This window comes from Molossus molossus, unplaced genomic scaffold (genome assembly GCF_014108415.1).
Source record: "Molossus molossus isolate mMolMol1 unplaced genomic scaffold, mMolMol1.p scaffold_m16_p_1, whole genome shotgun sequence".
In the NCBI taxonomy this organism is placed as follows: domain Eukaryota; kingdom Metazoa; phylum Chordata; class Mammalia; order Chiroptera; family Molossidae; genus Molossus; species Molossus molossus.
In genome coordinates this window covers 31,161,994-31,183,842 of record NW_023425344.1, presented here as the reverse complement: position 1 = coordinate 31,183,842, position 21,849 = coordinate 31,161,994, and the positions used below count along the sequence as shown (strand labels likewise).

Genomic DNA, 21,849 nt, shown 5'->3' with positions numbered 1-21,849 from the left:
CTTGATCTTTGTGGTGCATTGGTACAAGAAAATGAATGATTTCTTTTTTGTTATCATGTCTTTTGAAATGCCATACTCTTCCAACAAAAATAATTAAAGCATTTTGCTCTTTTTTTAAAGTTCTTTCCATTACTGAATTTAGATAAATTTTGTTTCACTCATATTTAAGATAGTCATGAATTAGTATTCAGAACATATGGCACAGTTACCCTTTAAAGAATGTGACTTTCAAGTAGTTTTAGGTTTAAAAACTATAAAACTAGTTCTAATATGAAATAAGAGAAAATGTTTTTAATATTTTAGAGGTTGTTTATCATCATTTCCTTGGACAGTTTTATTTGTAAAATCCACGTATAAATATGGACAGTGTCCTTTTTTCAAAATCTGTTTAATCAGGTCATTATTGAAAGTGATTGGAAATATGACAAATTAGTGAAATTTAAATGAGCATAAAAGTTATCCAGATATTTACAGAAGTAAGTCTGTAAGTAGTTGATGTAAGTATAGGTAGTTATATTTCCATATTTTTTGATTGGGAGCTCTTATCACAACCTTCCTGTTTATAGTTCCCTTTGCTTATAGTTTTATCAGGGTAGGTTTCTAAAACTGAAGACAAAGTAACAGTCCACATGTGGGGGTGGGGTTGTCTTTGTCTCAGGTACTGCATAGTATCAGGTGTTCAAGACAGCTCCGCTTAGGAGGCAGGAAACCTGGTTTCTTTCTTGGTTTGGTGATTTTGAACAAAATACTTAATCTCTTAGGCCTTGATTTCATATCCTTTAAAGTGAGAAAGATGGATTGCTTGATCAGATTCTCATATTCCTCAATTCTCCTTTTTGTGTTAATTGATCGAATTTCATGAAGTTTTTTGCATGCCTAGCCAAGAAACAGAACAATGTGCTAATAAAAGTTTGAGAAATGTAGTGGATGATTGACCATCTGAATGTCATGTTTGTAATACTGAGTTCAAAATGACAAAACATTTCAACAATTTAAGAATGTATTGATGATTTCCTGATTAAAATGATCAGAGACATTATCATAGTGAGAATCATATGTGCTGACCCATTAATTTCAGTATTTAAATTTTGTGTACTCAAAAATATGAAGATAACTGACTATACTGCCCCGATTTTATACTTCGTTCTAAGTTAAAAGTTGTCAAAATATTTTTCAGCTGCCTCTGTCCAATCCCAGTATTTCCTAAACATTAGAGCATATATACAGATTTATTTCCTAAACATGAAAAACATTTGTTGGTGGCTCTCAATACTGGTAATTCAGGATAGTTTCTATATCTTAAATAGCATCCACAGTGATTACCTTCCTCCAAAAATTATTACTTTTTAAAAGTTCACCTGATTATTTCTGTCCAAGTGGTAAAATACCACCTTTCAGTTTCTTCTTTTTTTTTTCCTCAAAAGGGTTTTTGCCTTACTTGGCTCTTTTGAACCTACATTAGACTTAAGAAGTAGGTGAAGTTTTGTCATCATTTTACATAAAGAGGAATTTTGACTTTGAGTCTTTTTTTTAGCCACTTAACTTTAGTTAATGACCAGGTCAAGGTTGGAATACTTAATTCCTGATCTAGTATCTCTATTATACAGTACTGTCTGCTGTCAGAGTAAGGACATGGCGATTTTCACCTCTAGGTGACCATCATTTAGCAGTAGAATAAACAACAGTTTATAATATTTTAATTTCTAAATTTTTAAATTATTAATTACTAATAGTATATCTTCTTCAAGGCAGTGTGAAATTAAAGCATGAGCATGGTTGAAAATCACTGTTTTATTGATTTTCATTTTGAAATGAAGAAACTGAAATGTTATCTTAGAGAGATACATAAGTTTAGAAAGTATAAAATAACTCAAAGTATTAATTCAAATCCAAACAGATCTTGGCATGTCTGCTTTATACCTTTGAAAAATTTATCTCAGATTCAACAGATTACCCTCCCAAAAGAATGCATTCCATAGACTTAATTAATTATTAAATCACTCAAAATGTTGCAGTTATGCCTTCTGACATCCTAAATTCCATGTCTTTACAGCTGTGTATTAAAGTTGATAAGTTATTTATGCAATTAACTTTGAAAACGTTTTGGAGTCAGAAAATTTTTAATAAAGTTATTTTTTAGTGTATGTATAAAGAAAGAGCTAGTATAGCATACTTTGACTTTCAAAATAGTTTCCTAAAAAGTCGTTTCCACCCATTTTTTCTTTTCTTCCAGGCTAGGAGTGGACATAGAGTAGATGGCGTTAGAGTGAGGAATGAGAGAAAGGAAAATCTTTCCGATAAAATAGCTCTATGTAAAATATCTTTTTGTTTAATATGGTAAGATGTGCTTGTGATTAAACTTTAAACAATAAAAAATTTTCACATTAAAAATGAAAAATTGAGCTTCAAAGCAAATAAGTAATCCTTAAATATTCCATGTCTTCTTGTACCTTTAGACCTGATCAAAATAAGTTTTGAAAAAATTGGCATTAGACATTTTATTAACATGTATTATTTTCTATAATAATTTCAAACTTTCTGTCTCCTTTGTCCATTTGTTTGTTTGTTTTTCTCTGTTATTCATTTTATTTTTCCATTTTAATTATTTTGAACTGGGACCTGTAGGTGGCAGTAGGGGAAATAGTGAAAGTGACCAATGGGGAGCATCTCCCAGCAGATCTCATCAGCCTGTCCTCCAGGTTAGAACACAGTCGTACAGGATGTGTACGTGGATCCTCACCCTACACCAGACGACAGTTATACCCAAAGGTGGCTGAGTCCTGTGACTCTCCCTGTCAAACACAAATGTTTCATACTTCTCGGTGATGGACATTTCACAGATGTTTTAAAGGCCTTTTACGAAAGCAATGTTGGATGATGTTCATCCCTCAAGTGGGCAGATTCAGCTCCTGTTGTTATCAGTAGCAGCCTATGAGGCATGCCAGTAAAGGTAGATTTTAATTTCCAGTACATTAATATATAGTCATTTTTAACAACATGCCTAAATACTAAGGCTTCATTTAATACCTCTCCAGGTTATTCTGAACATTGTTAAGCTTTACATGAAACAAAGTTATTGAGAAATGTTTAAGATTTTAAACATTTGTCTTATTTTTTATATCTGAAATTTTCTATAAGTTCTAGAGACTCCCTTCAGCAATCATGACTGTAATTTGGGCTTGTATAGGGTTTATGGAGGACCCCCTGCACAAAGCTCGATGTTGTGCGTTCTGTGCCGCATGCTTTGGGATCAGTTTTTATCCCACTTGTAACGAGTGACAAAGTGCACGTTCCTGTGATGAATTTCAGCTGTCTGCTACTGTCTAGACTGTGACACGCGTCTCGTTTCATTTTTCCACTTACTAATCAGAAAGCCTGCTTTGCTTCTTTGACTGTAGCTTGTGTTTTGGATGTCATCATACTTTGCTGAAATATTTATTATCTAGCATGGTTCCTCATCTGAGACATCTTGCTGCCTCTTCATAGCACTGTTAAGAACCGCTTCAGTAGCAGCTGTCTTAGGGATTAAGTATGTCCTGAATTTGGATGCATATTTTATTTGCCCCATTTCAAGTAGAAACCAGGCATTTAACTTTCTACTTTCCTAGCCATTTAAAGTCCTAGAAAAGTCACTTTTTGAAAAAATGTATATAAATAAACTTAGAATGTTATTCTCATTTTAATATGAGAATGGTCTTGGATTTATAAAGTGAGACTTTAATGCAGTTTACTGCCAAAATATGGAATCAGCATTGTTCATTTAGCATCTGCTTGTCATTGTGCTTCTGGATTTTCAGAAGATGTGCTTTATAATTTCATAAACCGTTTCTGTTTCAAACATATACATAAGTCAGTCACAAATTGAGAGTGATTGCCAAAGCCACATTACTATTGTGACAGTAATAAAAACTAAAACTCTGAATAATTGATAGAGTGAAAATATAAATGTTGAAAAACTTCTACAGTTGGGAAAAGTACCGCTTTTATGGGATTTAAGAAGAAAAGCCCATAGAGTAAATTGAACATGAGAACATGCAGAATTACTTTTAAATGAATCTGTAAAATAGAACCGTGTGGTGTAATAATTTTCACAAATCTTGAGGGCACAAAATTAAGCTACATGCCCATTTCTGGTAGACTACTCTGTTTTTTGCAAATACACATTGGAAGTTGATTAGAAAATTTCAGATGATTGTAACTTACAAATTTCTTTCTTCCCAACTTTGAATGCACATGCTTCTCGGAGATTCCATTCATAGGTACTGACAGGATGTTAGCTAATTATGGTTATATAACCGAGTACTTAAAAAGTCTGATGACTTCAGAATGCTTTTCCTTATATTTGAGAGTCAGCTCATACATGTGGACTGCAAACTCACCTGTCTGTGGTTGTTGCGCAAGTAAAATTAGCATATGAAGGGGCAGGAGGTAGATGGTCCAAGGCTAGTGCCTGTGGACAGAGCTGCAGGACACGGAGTGCTTCCACCAGCCGCTGCACACCAGATTTCACTAAGACACCCACCCCGTGGGTCTTCTGTGTCAAAGAGCAGTGTGGCCAAGTTGGCTGGTTCTTGTGTTAGCTTTTGCTGCTACAGAAGTCTCTGAAACAACTTAAAGAAATAGAACAGGAGCAGAAAAGCAAGGGGGGGAAATGTATATATCTACTCTCACTGCAAAATCTGGTCGTGCACTTTTTAAAGTGCCTTAAATTGTAAACATTATGGTTCCTGGGATCCTATTCATCTTTTGTGAAAGAGTAGTGAATGCAAGTCTTTAGAAGCAACAAACTGGAATTTTCTAATCAACCACTTTTCTTAACCAATTTACATGTGGCTATGAGCATGAATCTCACTTGATATTTTTGAGCGAAAGATAAATCTGAACACAAAATGGCTTCACATTTCAGATACAGTCTGTGTTGTGTCTATATGGATGAGCAATTTAAGTATAATGTGACAATTGTATCTTGAGGTCTCTACTGATTGCTGCCAGGAAATTGCTTTGGGGTCCTTCTGACTGTACGGCTGATCCATGAGTCATCATGCATGGGTTCTGCCTCACAGCATTTTGCATTTAGAATGAAAACCAGCAAGAAACTGGGCAACAAAAGCTTTGTTTAGTGAGTCTGAGCATTAAATAAGTTGTTATTATTATGCTTTTCTTCCCCTATTACATCTTTTTGCTTTTCAATTTCAAACAACAGTGAGCCCCAGGCCATGTGCTACATTGAAACATCCAACTTAGATGGTGAAACAAACCTCAAAATTAGACAGGTAAGATCTAAGACGGGTTTAGATAATTGCTGTTATATTACAGGGTATCAGTAGCTTTATTTCTTACTATCTTGAGTTGACCTAATTCTATCCAATTGCCGGTATTTTCTCCTTGAGCCTCTATGAAGAAGTTTTATACATTGGTATCATTACGTATTATGGAACACTCAGATTTACTTGCCTGATTAAATATAGTCCTATTTGTAATATTTTAAATATTTTATGTAACACTCTGATGATAATAGTAATAGTAGTACTTCTAACTGCTTTGATGTGTGTTAGTTCATTCATTTTTCCTAGTCACCTGGCCCACATTATTTGGCTTTGGCATAATGAAAAGACATAGTTTCCATTGCTGTTCTAAATGTCTCACTAATCTCAGGGAATAGTTTGGATTTCCATGCTGCTTACTTCTCAGACCATCTCTAACAGAAAGCAACTGTTATTTTTCAAGTTTTAAAAGGGACTTTAAAAAATGTACAGTCGAGCATTGCTTAAAGACAGGGATAGTTCTGAGAAGTGCATCCTTTGGCAATTTTGTCATTGTGCGAACATCATAGAGTACACTTACACAAGCCTACACGGCACAGCCTTCTGCACACCGAGGCTACATGGCTCCACCTGTTGCTTCCAGGCTACAAGCCTATACAGCCTGTCACTGTACAAAGGAACATGAGATTAAGTCAAGCACAAAAGAAAATGATGCAGTCGAGAGAGTTAAACACTGCATGTGGCTGCTGCCAGGGTAACACGGCATACTGCTGCAGCAAACTTTTATTTTTTTGTAAGTAGAAAGAGTACAGTCTAAATAATGATTTTAAAAAGGTATAGTATAGTAATTTCATAAGCCAGAAATGTGCCCGGCTGGTGTGGCTCAGTGGATTGAGTGTCGTCCTGTGGACTGAGAGGTCCTGGTTTGATACCTGGTCAGGACACATGCCTGGTTGCAAGCTCGATCCCCAGTAGGGGGCGGGCAGGAGGCAGCCGATCCATGTTTCTGTCTCACATCAGTGTTTCCATTCTCTCTCTCCCTTCCTCTCTTTCTAAAAAATCAATGAAAACATTAAAAAAAAAAAAAAAAGGAGCTTAATCATTGCCAAGTATTATGTACTGTACATAACTATGTGCTGTACTTTTATACAGTTGGCAGCGAAGTAGTTTTGTTTACACCAGCGTCACCTCAAAAATGTGAGCAGGGTGTTGCACTGTGACATTAAGACAGCTATGGTGTCGGGGGGCCATAGGAATTTTTCAGCTCCATGATAATCTGATGGAAGCACTGTCATAGATGCCGCCAGTCATTGAGTGAAACATTGTTAAGTGGCCCATGACTGTATTCTCCCGGGTTCTAAGTGAATGGTGAGGACGGCACGTGGGAGGTTGGGGTGTGGTGGAAGGAAAACAGGTCATCACAGAGCACCTGAGTTCTGTGCCCCAGGGAGCAGGGGCCTCGTCAGTTCTAGACGGTGGTAGTTGGCCAGAGGAAGGAACTGTTTTGGAGTTTTCCTTCTCAATGAACTAAAAGAACAGGCTGCTCTGGTTGAACATAGATTTACTCATTTTTCAGCCACTTTCTGAAATTCAGCAGACAGATGCACGCTGTATTTATCTTTGGAAACACACAGTTTTATAAGAACTTACTTTAAAATATCTTTTTGGATTAGTTTCTAGTCTCTCGAATATATTTTAGAACTTTCCAAAAGCTGCCCTATTCTTGCTGAAAACCTAAGTTCAAGTAGTGAGGAAGGTATCCCTTAATTATGATTTGACAAAGAGTGTTTGTTGTATAAGGGGGAGCATTGCTTATAAAATAGTGGGATCGCTTAGCTCAAACGCCCGGATGTATTCAGAATGACCCCTTCCCTCCCACATGCAATGTATTTGATATACTCTTGTTTACATTTTTCTAAACAGGGCTTACCAGTAACATCAGATATAAAAGACATTGACAGTTTGATGAGAATTTCTGGCAGAGTCGAATGTGAAAGTCCAAACAGACATCTCTACGATTTTGTTGGAAACATAAGGCTTGATGAACATGGGTATGTAAAACCGGTCTTCCGAAAAACACAGAATTCACCTTGTCACGGTGTATTGCTAACCTGGGTACATGTTTTCTTGTGCTCTAAGTCTGAGCATTCAAAACCTTTCCTTGACCACTTCTATATTACTTGAACCCAGAGTCCTGTTATAAAAATGCTGATCTTAACCCAGTAGGTACAGCTGAAGACTTGCCTAGGGTCCCTGCCAACCTGGCAGTTGGATGTTTGCAGAGATATGCCAGGCTTCTGGAACATATTTTAGTGGCTTATGTTTTGGCCAGACTACTTATATGCCTAACTGTGCAGACTGTGCTCTAGGGCCTGTCCTTTAATCTCTCGACGCCTCAGGGAGTTCAAACTCTATCCCCAAGGGGTCCATTGTACTAGACAATTTCTTGTCTTCTCTGTGTGATTCCATATGCTGTTTTCTAGTTCACGATATCATCCTATTCATCTTTAGCTGTCACCTGTTTTCTGCCCTTCTCCCTGATCCTTCCCTCCCCCTCCTGGTCTTCTTCCTGCTTCTCCCCTCATCCATTCAGCTGGTATGCATTGCGCATCTAGTAGGCTGGGCCAGTTACAGGCTCAGGGGGCATCAATGAACAAAGCAAATAACTGCCTGCCCTTGTGAGCGTATGTTCTTGCAGTGAGGAAAAGGCAAACAGACAAACAATAAAGTGATACATAGGAAAATACCATGTTAGAAAGTGTTAAATGCTTTAGAAAATAGCCCAGGATAAGGAAGATTGGGAGTCCTTGGGAAGGAGCCACTTTTGGTCAGGGTGGTGACAGCAAGCCTCATTCAGAAGGCAACATTTGAGCAAAGGCGATTAGGAGCTGAGCTTAGCCATTCGATCATCTGGAGGGAGAGGATCGCAGACAGAATGCATAGTGAGTGCAAATTACTACTTATATTATTCCATCATCTGAAAGTGGGAAAGCACCTAGCGTAATTATGGGATGTCAGGGAGGCCACTGTGGTTGGAGTGCAGTGACCAAGGAAGAGAGGAATAGAAGAAGGAACAGCAATGGGCCAGACCGCCAGGCTGCTGTAAGGGTGATCTTCTGAGTGAAATGGGGTCCACCAGAGAGCTTTGAGGAAATAACATCAGCAGTTCAGTTTTAGAATTAGTAAGTTTTTGATGTGCAAACAGATATGTCAAGGAGGCAGTTAAATATATAAGCCTGGAGTTTGGGGTGGAGGTCTGGGTTCATGACGTAAATGTGGGAGTAGTTGGCAGAGATTTACGGCCATGGCAGTGGCAGAATCACCAAGGGGGCAGGGTACAGAGCCCTGGGACTTTCCTAAGACTCTCCAACATTAAGGTTGGGAAAGAGCGGAAGAGCCAGACCAAGGTAGTAGGATGGAAATCAGGAATGAAGAAGCTGTTCCAACCCACAGGGAGTGTTGCTGACGGTCAGGTACAGCGAGGCTGAGACTTCGCAGTTGGCTTTAGCAAGAGGAGACCCTCAAGCTCGATTTGAGCAGGATGAGAGGGAGTTTGCGGTGATGAAAGGAGTTGAAAATAGCAAGGACTGTAAGTCCTCACTTAATGTCACCAACAGGTTCTGTGACTTCCGGAAAAATGACATTTAACAAAGCCAGTTTGCTGTAGGCTAATCCATATAAGTCAGAGTTAGGTTCCTCCAGCATCTCATTAACATTATACAAAACGACCTTGAACTAAGTGACATTATTCTAAGACCAGCTGTAGAGACAAGTCTTTGAAGAAGTTTTGTTCCAAAGGGCAGCAAGGACATAGGGCAGAACCCAGAGGGAAGGATGGGTCTTTCCTGCTTCCCTTCCCCTTCCTCTTGTCCTCCCTCCCCGCATTCCCCGCCTCATCTACTTTGCCACATATCTCATCTACCAGGCGTTTGTCAGTGTCCAACTACCTGCAGCTCAGTGTGCTGGTTCAACCCACCAGCCTGAGAGAGCATCGGTGCTTTTCATTATTTTTTAATTGTGTGATTACAGTATTTGAATTCTAAAGGATATTTGAAATAGACCCTTAACTGTCATCCTCATTCAGATCCACCAAAAGCTTTTCTGTAATTTTTGAAGGAATTATATATTGTTCTAAAACTTGCACCGAGTGATCTTTCCATGAACCTACGCTATAGACTAATGATACTTGGCCATTTATAGAAGTAATGTTTCTGTAGTCTGAGGTTCTTAACTGGCCAGCTTCCATTCCTTATCAGTTCTCCATCAAATTGATGCCAAGCAAATCCATGCAGAGAGGGAAAAATTTGGTATGAACATTGCCAATATCGAGGGTCCAGATAGAATGTACATACTATGCTTTAATCCATAAGAGAGGTGGAAATGGATTTGCAGTCGCTTTGTATCTGTAGCACATTTGATGGTGATACCCCACAGCTCCTGGAGCCAAGCTGTTTGGAATGAGTGTCCTTTATTCCGTTAAGGATGGGGATCATTGTGTAATGCCCAAAGCTTTGGAATTCCAAGTCTAGTGAAAACTAATTATTAATAACAGTTGTCAAATCCTTGTAATTGAAACGTAGTATTTTTTGCTTTTGAATAGTTTATATCTAAGTCCAATCAAGCTACACAGCAAACGATGAGGTGGCTACGTTATACCCAAATGGGTATGTGAGGAGGGGTTGGCACGTATGTGCCCTAGACCATAGCTTAGCCGTTTCTCAAGAACTTCTTGGAAATCTGCTTTAAGCCTGAAGCCCCCTCCAAGCTCTGAAGTGTACCCCAGTCTTGAGACATACACAGGAGTGTTCCCTGCCAGATGGGTCTGAAAAGCATGCTGTTGTGCATAAAGAACGAGAGAGTTGCTGTGGATTTTTTTTCTAAATTGCAATACACTGTTTCCTAAGAATTTATTCATTTAAATGGAAGGCTTCAGGGGATGTTATTACCCACCTATCTGGATTTATTTCACCGGAACTGGTGACATTTGTGTAGTTCCTGAAAGATGGACCAAGTTCCAAGCAGCTACTGGCCTTAGATGCCTACAGGGCCATAGAAGGCCATCAGCATAAAAGCGTCAGTCTCACCTCCACAGGCAAAGAAGTTGTGTTGTCTGGAGACTTTATTGGGGGGGATTGTGTCTTTTTTCCAGAAGTTATTGTTAATGTTTGGGTTTTTTTTAATATCTGACACTTTTTGTTTGCTTTTCTTATTAAAACAAAGGCTTAGGCCCTGGCCAGTTTGGCTTAGCAGTTAGAACGTTGGCCAGCGCAGACCAAGGGTTGCAGGTTCGCTTTCCTGTCAAGGGCACGTACCTGGGTTGCAGGTTCAATACCCAGCCCTGGTCTGGGTCGTGTGGGAGGCAAGCAATCTATGTATCTCCCTCACAGTGATGTTTCCTCTTCCTCCCTCCCTCCCTCCCTTCCACTCTATCGAAAAAAAAAAAAAAGAAAAAATTTCCTCGGGTGAGGATTAACAACAACAAAAAAAGAAATGGTAATATCCTTGAGCCATTAAATTTTGGGTAGCACATTTCCATCAAGAATCCCACTATGTCAGCGATAGCTTGTACCCTTCTGATATATCTGTGTTAGGTATATCAACCAACAACCCGCCCTACTAGATAACCTTGCAAAAAACCCGCAGAAGACCCAACTTGACCCTTATTCATGAAAAACATGAAATGGATAGCCTCAATTTGCTGTCATTTCAATGACGTGTTTAAGAATTGTTAGCTGCTTACCATTTATTGGAAATCTATTCACAGTTTTTGGAGGACAGAGACGGCAGTGCAAGCATATGAAGAGATCTGGTATTTATCTTACCCTGTGTTTCTTTGGAAACTTTATTATACACAAAGCTATTTTTAATTTAGCCCTGGCCAGTTTTCTCAGTGGTTAGAGCGTCAGCCCACGGACCAGTGGGTCACGGGTTCGATTCTGGTCAAGGGCGTACCTCCGTGGCGGTTCGTCCCCAGCCCTGGTCTGGGTTGTACGGGAGGCAACCAGTCGATGTGTCCCTCTCACATTGATGTTTCTCTCCTTCCCTCCCACTCTATCTGAAGATAAACAGAAAAATATCCTTAGGTAAGGATTAAAAAAAAAGTTATTTTTAACGTAAAGGAAGGTAGAGGAGGGGGAGCAGATCTTACCTAAATACTGCCAGACATCTCAGAATCCTGAATGGACTGAACTAAATCAGGGAAGGTCTTATGTGGGTTTGAAAATTAGCCTCTGAATTCCAAAACGTTGCCTACTGTTTTGGATTGTGAAATTGTAGGAAATGGCTGGATTGATGTTCAAGGAGAAGCAACTGAAATGCTTCTCTCCAGCTGTTCTTGGGTAAGAAAATTTTTCTTATTGGTAGAAAAATGACTTCTTTTCTAAAAATACGGTAAATATGAGAAGGGTTATTTTAATAACGAGCCTTTTTTGGAACCATATAGTGGCGGTCGAATTCTCAAGCGTTTTAGAAATGTCCTTTCTAATGTCGACGTAATCTGTCACAGCACTGTGCCCCTGGGAGCGGATCAGATTCTTCTTCGAGGCGCTCAGCTGAGAAATACACAGTGGGTCCACGGAATAGTCGTCTACACTGGACATGACACCAAGCTCATGCAGGTGGGATCTTTATCTATGCAACCCTCTTGGACCTAAATCTTTTGAACATATGCCGTTTGTAGCTTTTGGTGCGTAGTCCCAAACACGGGGGCCCGTCTGTCACAGACTCCTGAGCCCCACTCCGCGTCCAGAATCCGTTGTTTGGCGAGTGGCCTGTGTGCTGGTTCACTGCACACGGAGCACGGGCGTTTCACCAGAGATCACCCAGTGCGTGAGCTCAGTGGTCTGGTTGCTGGTCCATTGGCAGCATATACTAACTGTTGCAGTGATATCTATAAGCTGTCTGCGTAATGGGTGCTCTGTATTTGTCTTATAGTTGTATTTGAATACAACGGTCAAATTTTAGAATGTATTTCCATTTCTTAATAAAATTAAAAGAAAAATGTGTGAGCCCTGGCCGGTTTGGCTCATCTGTTAGAGCGTCGGCCTGCGGTCCAGAGAGACCCGGGTTTGGTTCCCGCTAAGGGCACATGCTTCGGTTGCAGTTTGTCCCTGGCCCTGGTTGGGTCGTGCGGGAGGCAGCCACTGATGTGTCCCTTTCACGTTGATGTTTCTCTCTCTCTCTCTCTCTCTCTCTCTCTCTCTCTCTCTCTCTCTCTCTCTCTCTCTTCCTCTCTCTCCCTCCTACTCTATCTGAACAATAACAACAACAAAAAATGTCCTCGGGTGAGGATAAAAAAGAAAAACTTGTGAATCAAATGTTGGCCATTGTTTCACAGCATTTTTATATTAGGCCATTCCTCAGTGTTCAGTGGTTAGATAGGTGTGGGAAACTCAGTTTTAAGGTACTACTTGAAAATCTGCGCTGAGGGCTGGTTGACAACTACATTGTAAAGGCACGAAAGTGTAATCACCAGGCAAGGAGACTAATCAGTCTATTAATTCTGAAAGCCATTTTATATTGATTATGACACATTTAATTTACTGTCCTGTGGATGCCTTGGTTAGGACACATCTGGCATGGTCATTTTTTATCATTAAATATATCTGAGGAAACCTGTCTCTGTTATTCTTTATAGCCAGGGCTGCTTAGATAGCTACTGTGTTCAGTGAAAACAATCCCCCAGTGCCACCAGAAGTCTAGAAACAGTGATCCTTTAAATGTTGCCTTCACACTTTGGAATTTCCAGGTGTCTGGCTGTGGGGTCATAGGCCACTTTCTGCCTCTCTTCCTAAGTAGAGATGCTCAGCTAGATGCTTCTAGTCTACCCTGTTTGCATGAGTAGTCAGGAAATACATTGCTCATCTTACCTGCCACAATGCAAAAGCTGTGTTTACAAAAGGAATGTCATTTCCTTCTCTTACTGATTTACATCCTAGAAAACGGCTTAGGGATGGAGCGGCCCTTAGAAAAAGAGCCAGTTAACCTTTGACAGCTGTTACCTCTGTGATTGTTGTCTGTGTGAGTTTCAGGTGTGTTCCCATGTGTAGATTTTGAGTTTGATGAGGACTTTGTCATCCTCATCAAAAGACTAGATACCTGTTACTAAATCGTTGTACACATTTCTTATTACTCACTTGTTTCTTTTTACAGAATTCAACAAGCCCACCACTTAAACTCTCAAATGTGGAACGAATTACAAATGTGCAAATTTTGATTTTATTTTGTATCTTAATTGCCATGTCCCTTATCTGTTCGGTGGGCTCAGCCATTTGGAATCGAAGGCATTCTGGAAAGGACTGGTATCTGAATCTGAATTGTAGGTATTAATGTGCCTGTTGACATTTTTTCTTTCATTAAAACATGCATTTGTGTCACAGCTGCTCTTGGAATTTCCGATTATTTCTGAAAGGAAAACATTCTTACCAAGATAGCTGGGAGTTTATTCTTTATTTTTCAATGCAATTTCCAGTAAAAGTAAAATGTTAGAATCTCTAAAATTTCGAAGTCCTAAGAAATGTAACAGGTACTTCACAGTAACATATACTGTCATTTTATTAATGTTATTAATTTGTTTTAAAATGTTTTAATACAGGTGGTTAGCTGTCTGGTAAAGAAAGCAGACTGAGTATATTTAAAGCAGCAAAAGTGGTGTACATGTTTTTTAAATGTTTAAATTGAATGTACTTTCATTTGAACTCATGAATGCAGTGAATTCTGTGTTCGTGGTCACCTTCCTTGTCTTAGGGCAAGTGCTATTAAATAGTTTCCTTTTGGAGACTCTATCTTTTTACTATTGTAGGATTAATACACCTCCCCTAAATATTTCTGGAAAGTAAGTAAGCAGTGTCTTTTGATGCGTCCTTAACCAGTAAATGCTTAATTTTCAAAAGCATGAAGTCAAATTTTAGTATAATCTTATGGCAAAATTGTGTGTTTTTTTTCTGTTATCTTTTTATTATATTGATTTAGATTTGCAGCTATTCCAAGGTTTGTTTGTTTTTTTAGTCATTGATTTTAGAACTGTTATGACTACCATCAATTTCTTTCTTCGTATACTTTCCGGTATATCAGGGATAGCTGTTTTATTTTCATTATTGAAGAGAAAGAGTTTAATTTACACTGGGCTGAATTTACCTCGGGTCCAGCCCTACATTGTTTTTGCTATTTGGGTTGGTTTTACTGGTACTATTTGCTTTTAAGGCATTCTTTAAATTGGGAGCACGTTTCAAGAATTTATATAAAAGTCGTTCTGCCCAGTTAAGATTTTTTTAATAAGCCCTCAGTTCTGTCCGTGATATCTCTGAACTTTGTGTTTGGAACAGAATTTGAAATACTTAATGGTACTTTCACGTTTTAGTGCCATTATGCAGTTCTTAATGGGATTCAAACATAGCACAAATAATGCTGTTCCATCTTGAATGTTTTTCAGAAAAAGGATATGTTATCAACACAGTATGACTCTCAAACTGTTGAGATACAAATGTACAATATGAAAAATTGTTGTTCTGCTTAAAGTTCTGATCAGTGCAAAACAAAGCACATAAAACGAAATGGTTTTTCCTCCCACTTTTCCTAACAGATGGTGGCGCTAATAATTTCGGGCTGAATTTTTTGACCTTCATCATCCTTTTCAACAATCTCATTCCTATCAGCTTGTTGGTTACATTAGAAGTGGTGAAATTTACTCAGGCATACTTCATAAATTGGGTAAATATGAATTATTGTTTGCTGTTACTCTAAACATATTTTTTCTTTTCTTCATTCCTGATACGGTCTTTTGATGTTTCAGAGGAAGAAGAAGAAGAAGAAAAAACTTAATTATACCTTACATTTTATTGACTGCAAGATAATATTTCAAAATATTTTTAAGCCTAACATAATTATAATAAACTCATTTGATGTGTGAAAATCCGTAACAAAGTCTCATCACAACATTGCCTAGGTTTATAGACCAGACATCTGGAGAAAATAGATCTCTAGTTCAGGAACCTCATTTTGCCTTAGGTAGTGGTCTTGGGGAAAAGGAGGACCCTGGGGTTTGGAGTTAAAATCTCTGGACTGTGGTTCTGGTTCTGGTTCTGTCATTTACTAGCTGTGTGAACGTGGCAAGCCACCTGACTTCTTTGAGACGTATTTTCTTGGACACTCACATAGGAATGATAAACACGGTTTGCCTGCATCTCCTCATGGTTCTATAGATCAAAAAAAATTTCACAACTTAGATTCGTAAACAATTGAACACTATAAAAATAATAGTGTATTCACTTCTTGTAGCAACCAGGTGTCTGTCGTGTGTTATACATCCATGTAGTTTATTTACTGCACTAGAAACCATTTCAGCTACGCTTGAATTTTTCCTTGTTTTTTTCCCTCTTAAATATTTTTTTAAAATCTTGGGAAAATGTGCTGGACATCTGTTTCCTCGATGTTTTGTTTATAAAGTATGTTGCTCTTCCTCAGTTTTATTTTTATCAAATTAATTAATTTATCTAAATTAAATAAATCTCCAGGCCTAGTCTGCTTGAAAGGTTAATTTTTCTTTCATTTTGAGAAATTTTGGTATTATCTTTTGATGTTTCTTTTTAAGTCACTTAAAAGTTTTTTCCATATGAACAATATTAGGAGTTTTTAAAATATAACTGATGATCCTTTTGTAACTGCTCATTATTTTATTAGGGTAAATGAACTACCTAGTTGTCAGTCTTAATTCCTTGGGGAAAGATCAGTATAATTTAGAAATCTAAAATGAGCTGCAAGCGTAGCTCATTACATATAGGAGATGTTATTGAAAAATTGTGTAATAAAATGTATGTAAGTACATTTAAAACTTATTGAAGGTGTCCCACTTAAAATAAGAATTATAAGATGACTCATTGTGAAATCAAATAACTGGTCAACCCATTTATTATTTTATTTGGATTTTCAAGAATAATGCTTGCTTGAAAGAATATGTAATTTTAGTGGTGAGTGAACCCAGCAGACCTTTCAACCACCTTTGTAATAGTGATTTTTTTTAATACTCCTGACCAAAGAGACCTTCTTCCCTTATCAGACAGCTTATTCTTTGTGTGGAAATAAGATTAGTAACTGCCTTCTTTTGATTCTAGTTCTGTGCAGTAGGTCTTTTATGAAAATTGTCTAATCTTGTTTCCAAATCCTAGCCTTGTAAAACATTTGAACGTGACCATCATGCCAATTCTGCTATTATATCCCCACTCCCAATTCAATATCATCCATCTCCTCTGTTCTTCATGTCACATGATTTCCAACTTAATCCCCATTCTAGTCACGCTTCTCTAAAACTTGCCTCTTGAAACATGGCACGCACAACTCAACAACCTACCCCAGAAAAGATATTGCGCAGTCTGAAATACAGATATGGAGGGGGTTTGATTTGGCCTTTTCCTTTGACATGTGAATATCAGTAGACCCTGACTAGTCAATAAACTGCCCTACTATAGAAAATATTACTTTTTATAGGATTAAGAGTTAAACCTCATAATTTTGGGTGCAAAGCAAGTACAAGTTGGTACAAAAACCATACATTTTTCTTTGGATTTTGAGAATGCACTGATTGTGCTTTCGAGTATAGACAGACAGTGTAAGAAACTTGGCCAAGACAATATGACCAAGTAGAATTCTTTAGGTCATTTTCCCAGGGGCGTGATGTAATTATTTTACCAGTATTTAGTTGCTGTTATTTTAGCTCACATTATGCACTTACTTTGTGTCATACATTGTCTTATTTCATCTTTATACTTGGTCTGACATCCAGAGACATGCTCTAACCACCACACTGTTCTGCCTTTACTGTAGAATATAATGTTCTGTGTTGAGTGCTGTTCAGGGAAATCAATTGGAATGGTACAAGGATGGCAAAAGTTGAGAGTGATATGTATACAGCTTACCAGTTAATAAAATTTCACTCAAACTCATTACCAGTTGTATTCAGTGATTTATTTTATTTTGTTTTAAAAAGGATCTGGACATGCACTATGAACCCACAGACACTGCTGCTATGGCTCGAACATCTAATCTGAATGAGGAACTTGGCCAGGTAAATGAAATCTCCCGTGGCTACGTTGACACGGAAGTCAGATTCGTTGTCATTTCTGCCGCATGTGGCAACTTCATATGAGTTGACAGCTCCTAATTTTCCATTAGTTGAATAATCAGCATAAATACATGTTACTACATAACTATTAATTTTCCTTTTTAGTAAATGAAGTTGTAAAAACATTTAAAGCCTATTTTGCTCCCAAATAAAGTATTGCACTGAGAGATGTCCTTCAGTATATAATCTGACTAGTAGCAAAGTATTAGTGGTTTTTGAGTTACAAAAATTGTTCATAGCTTTTGACCAGAAAGGAAGAAAGTTAAATTGATCCATGAAGTTATATAAGTTGAAGTATAATAGTAGTCAAACAGGAACTTTAGATTTATAATTCATACAGTATTCATACATATGTGTATATTTGTAATCCATTTATTCATACATGGTGGGGCAAAAGTAGGATTACAATTGTGAGTACACAGAACACAGTTTATTCCTATGTCATTATGTATTGATTATTGTAGCATTTTCCATATGAACAACTATAAACCTACTTTGGCCCCCCCCCTGTACTGCTTAAGAAAAGAGTCTTCTTTTTTTTAATACCATTGCCATTTGCTAACTTTTATTTTTCAAATAGCATTTAGACCAGAAATATCCTTTTCCTTACCAGTTCAGATGTTATAGGAGGTTAACTGCAGAAGCTGTTGCCAGTTCTGCAGTTGTTCTGTAGAGAAATGCTGGTTGATGTTTTAGTGCCCCATAAACGTTAAGTAGCAGGAAAGATGCTTCCTAGTGGAAATTCAGATCCTTTTAGGGCAGATTTCTATATGACTGCAGCTTTTCTAATATCTCCATAGTTTTAAAAAATAGTCCATAGTCTTCAGTGTTCATACATGAAATGATTCACTGCTAAAATACTAAAAAAAATATAGTCGAACATATTCCTTGATATGCAGAAAGAACTCTGTTAGCATTCCATTGTACCCCTGCAATGTAACAGCATTGATAAAAAGAATAATTTAAGGGTTTTTTTCACCCTCTGTAAGAAACTGGCGTAAAAAGACTTGTGAAAATTTAGTGAGACATTTTAAACTCTTTTTTTTTAGGTAAAGTACATATTTTCAGACAAAACCGGTACTCTGACATGCAATGTAATGCAGTTTAAGAAGTGCACCATAGCTGGAGTTGCTTATGGGTAAGTTTTTTTCTCTTTAAATAGAATATTAAATACAAATTTAATTAGTGTTAACAATTTGGTCCATTTTCAGAGTTCTTTTAGTGGAGATTATTGTATTTTAGTCTGGAAAACAGCTGTTTTAATTTCCGCGTACGCGTGCGTTGTGTTTTATATTTAGGCGTTGTTTTTCCTTTGGAACTACCTGCGAGGTGGGGGCCGCCCACCAGTGTTTGGAACTCTACCTGCTACAAACACACTTCCCTCTGCATTGCCATTATGTCAGAGTACAGCTGGCCTGTGGTAGGAAATGCTCTCTGTCCTCAGGCAGTTTCCAAGATAAAACATTGTTGTTTCTCTGGTACTTATCCCTTTGATTTGTTTTTGTTTTTGTTTTTCTTTTATTATCTCTCCACTTTGCAGTCACAGACCAATTTAAATTTCAGATGTTGGGAAGGAAGTAGGGACATGAAACTCTTAAGTCCAGGAATAATGAGTACCACCAAAAACTTGTATCAGACTCTCTCTGCCTCTTAGAATGTGCTGCTGAGCATTCATTATTTCTCATCGCCAGATATGCCTACCTGAACTGTCCGAACGCCTTCTTTTTGAAATACTTTAAAGGGTAAAGGGAGAAAATTGAATTCTACATTTCCTAAAAAGACATGATCAGAAAGTGAAACACCCTCCTGGTTGATTGAATTGGCCAGTTACCAACTTTTCCAACCATCTTTATCCACAAGGGAGACTGGTAAATATCAGTCCGTCAGCCATCCAAGCAAGGGCACTTGGCTTCGGGTTGTCTGGCATGCACCGCTCCTCCCCGCTCACACTCTGCCTCCAGGCACTAAGCTACTGTAAAAATAGTGCATTGAATTTCCAAGATGCCTTAGTTAAAATTATAAGTAAACAACCGTTTGGTAAAAAATTCTAAACGCGTATGACTACTCCCATTCACAGGGTCCAAAAAGAGAACTAGATGGAGGCAGATGTCCTCGTTCTTTGGGTCAGCAGGAAATGGGACTAAAAATGGCTTCAAATTGCTAAACTAACAAGACTTTTGAATGTCTTTTCACATCGTAAAGACAGCCTGTTAATCTGAGAAGCGAGCTTAGTGTTTCCAGAACTGAGTGCCACTGTGCGTCTTTCCTCTTTATCTGAAGATCTTCTGATTCTCTCAGGCAAAGAGCCTCTCCTCCCTCCAACCCCAGAATTGCTACTGGCCTCACTGGGCACCCGCTGGAGCGGGAGAGGGACAGCCACACCTTTAGACGCTGTGTGTACGAGACCCACGGTAATCCCTGATGAGAGAAAGACATACTGAGATTCTAGAGTTTGTTGTATGATACTTGCTGATATATTTATGATGATTGTTTTTACACACATTCTGCATCGATTCATAGATGTGATCATTAGAGTGATCTGTTTGACCATTGGCATCCCTTTTTACTTTGTCCAGTTTCCAGTTGAAGAAGTAAGTTTTCAAATGAGTAATTATTGATGGTGAACTTCTCAGACCAGAAAGCTAGAATGATATTTAAGTGTTGTTCTTCATTTAATCCGTTGTTGTTTTAATTCTTGGAACAAGTCCTTCAACACTTGCAGGCAATAGTTCTTAAGAGCAGTGTTCTTCCACCATGGCCGGTTTGGCTCAGCGGTAGAGCATCGGCCTGCGGTCCAGAGAGACCCGGGTTCGGTTCCCGCCAAGAGCACGTGCCTCGGTCGCGGTTTGTCCCCAGCCCTGGTTGGGTTGTGCGATGTGTCCCTTTCGCGTTGATGTTTTTCTCTCTCTCTCTCTCTCCCCCTCCCACTCTATCTGAACAACGAAAAAAAAGAGTAGTGTTCTTCCTGTATCTATTGGTGATATAGTCATTAACTGTATTAGGGTACCGTGAGTTTGAGACTAAAGATATTAAGCAGTATTAGAGTTAAGAATTGTCATCATTGCCCTGGCCAGTTTGGCTCAGCGGTAGAGCATCAGCCTGTGGTCCAGAGAGACCCGGGTTCGGTTCCTGCTAAGGGCATGTACCTCAGTTGCAGTTTGGCCCCAGACCTGGTTGGTCGTGTGGGTGGCAACCACTCAATGTGTCCCTTTCACGTTGATGTTTCCCTCTCTCTCTCTTCCTCTCTCCCTCCCACTCTATCTGAACAAAAAATGGAAAAATGTCCTCGGGTGAGGATAAAAAAAAAAAAAAAATTAAAAAAAAGAATTGTCATCATTTAGATTAAGTTTTCAGTGAAACAAATTTCCTTTCAGGAAAATAATCTCTCTTAATATTGAGGTGTAGTCTTAAGACATGCATTCTAGTGGTACCTTTGTCACTAATTCACCAGGTGACCCAGGACAATTCCTTTCAAATATTCTAAACCCTTTAAAATGAGGATGGTGAGAGCAGGTGATTTTTTTTTCTTCAGGGTTTGGAGCAAGGAAAGGTTTATTGATTGAGAAGACCTTAGCTCAAGAAGATGGGAGAACTAATTCTCAAATCCATCCTGAGGGTGTTCAAAATTGAGGCTTTTTTTTTTTTTTGCATTTATCTTCAGATAGAATGGGAGGGAGAGAGGGATGAAGAGATAGAGAGAGAAACATCGATGTGAAACAGACACATCGACTGGTTGCCACCTACACGGCCCCAGGGCCGGGGACAAACTGCAACCGAGGTATGTGCCCTTAGCAGGAACCGAACCCAGGACTCTGGTCTGCGGGCCGACACTCCAGCCACCGAGCCAAACCAGCCAGGGCATAACTTGAGGCATTGTGTACATCAAGGGCAGAGAGAATGGGTGAGTGAAGTGAAGAGGTGGGTGGGGACTGTAGACAGGAAAGGGGTCCCAGGAAAAGTGTAAAATTTCTAAATCCCTTTGTTCCTGGTCGACACCCACTGATCTGAGTTTGGTTCTGGAGTTATTATGAAAGTAGATGATCTTTAAGGTTGTTTTCCTAAATATAAAATTCCAAAGTATTTAGAAATTAATGAAACAAAAGCGTATGTTCCTTTGTTTGCAAATGTTAACTACATAAACAAAATTATGTTTCTTCTCTGGGCGTTATATCATGCTTTCAAGAATATCAGAACCCTTGTTGAATGAGAGTTGTTAATTAGCTTCCAATAATCACGTATTTATTGGTTGTGTAAGTGCTTTTAGGACCCTTAATCCTGGCTAGGTTTTTATTAACATCCTCTCTTCCAAACATATTCACGGACAATAGGAATGCCGGCATTGTAGAGTTGTTAATCTTTGAAGGCTTTGGGTAAACTGTTACTTAAGTCCACCAAACCCTACAGGAAAGAGTAATTACTGTCAACGCCTCTCTGGGAAGTTCCTCCGGGCACTCTTGGGTTACAGGAGTC

The 21,849-nt window shown here is 38.6% G+C and overlaps 1 protein-coding gene across 3 annotated transcripts in view; it reads left to right on the top strand.

Annotated features, from left to right (window-relative positions):
- Positions 1-21,849, top strand: part of ATP8A1 (ATPase phospholipid transporting 8A1) — a 210,606-nt gene that overhangs the window by 43,754 nt on the left and 145,003 nt on the right. For 2 of the 3 annotated variants that reach the window (XM_036257318.1, XM_036257333.1), the window contains 7 exons: positions 5,204-5,273; positions 7,188-7,315; positions 11,770-11,881; positions 13,416-13,581; positions 14,845-14,972; positions 17,245-17,322; positions 18,429-18,517. In XM_036257318.1, coding sequence (XP_036113211.1) covers positions 5,204-5,273; positions 7,188-7,315; positions 11,770-11,881; positions 13,416-13,581; positions 14,845-14,972; positions 17,245-17,322; positions 18,429-18,517 — 771 coding nt within the window. Of the gene's footprint in view, positions 1-2,625; positions 2,700-5,203; positions 5,274-7,187; positions 7,316-11,769; positions 11,882-13,415; positions 13,582-14,844; positions 14,973-17,244; positions 17,323-18,428; positions 18,518-21,849 lie in introns of all 3 variants that reach the window. The other variant, XM_036257326.1, reaches the window with a different exon arrangement.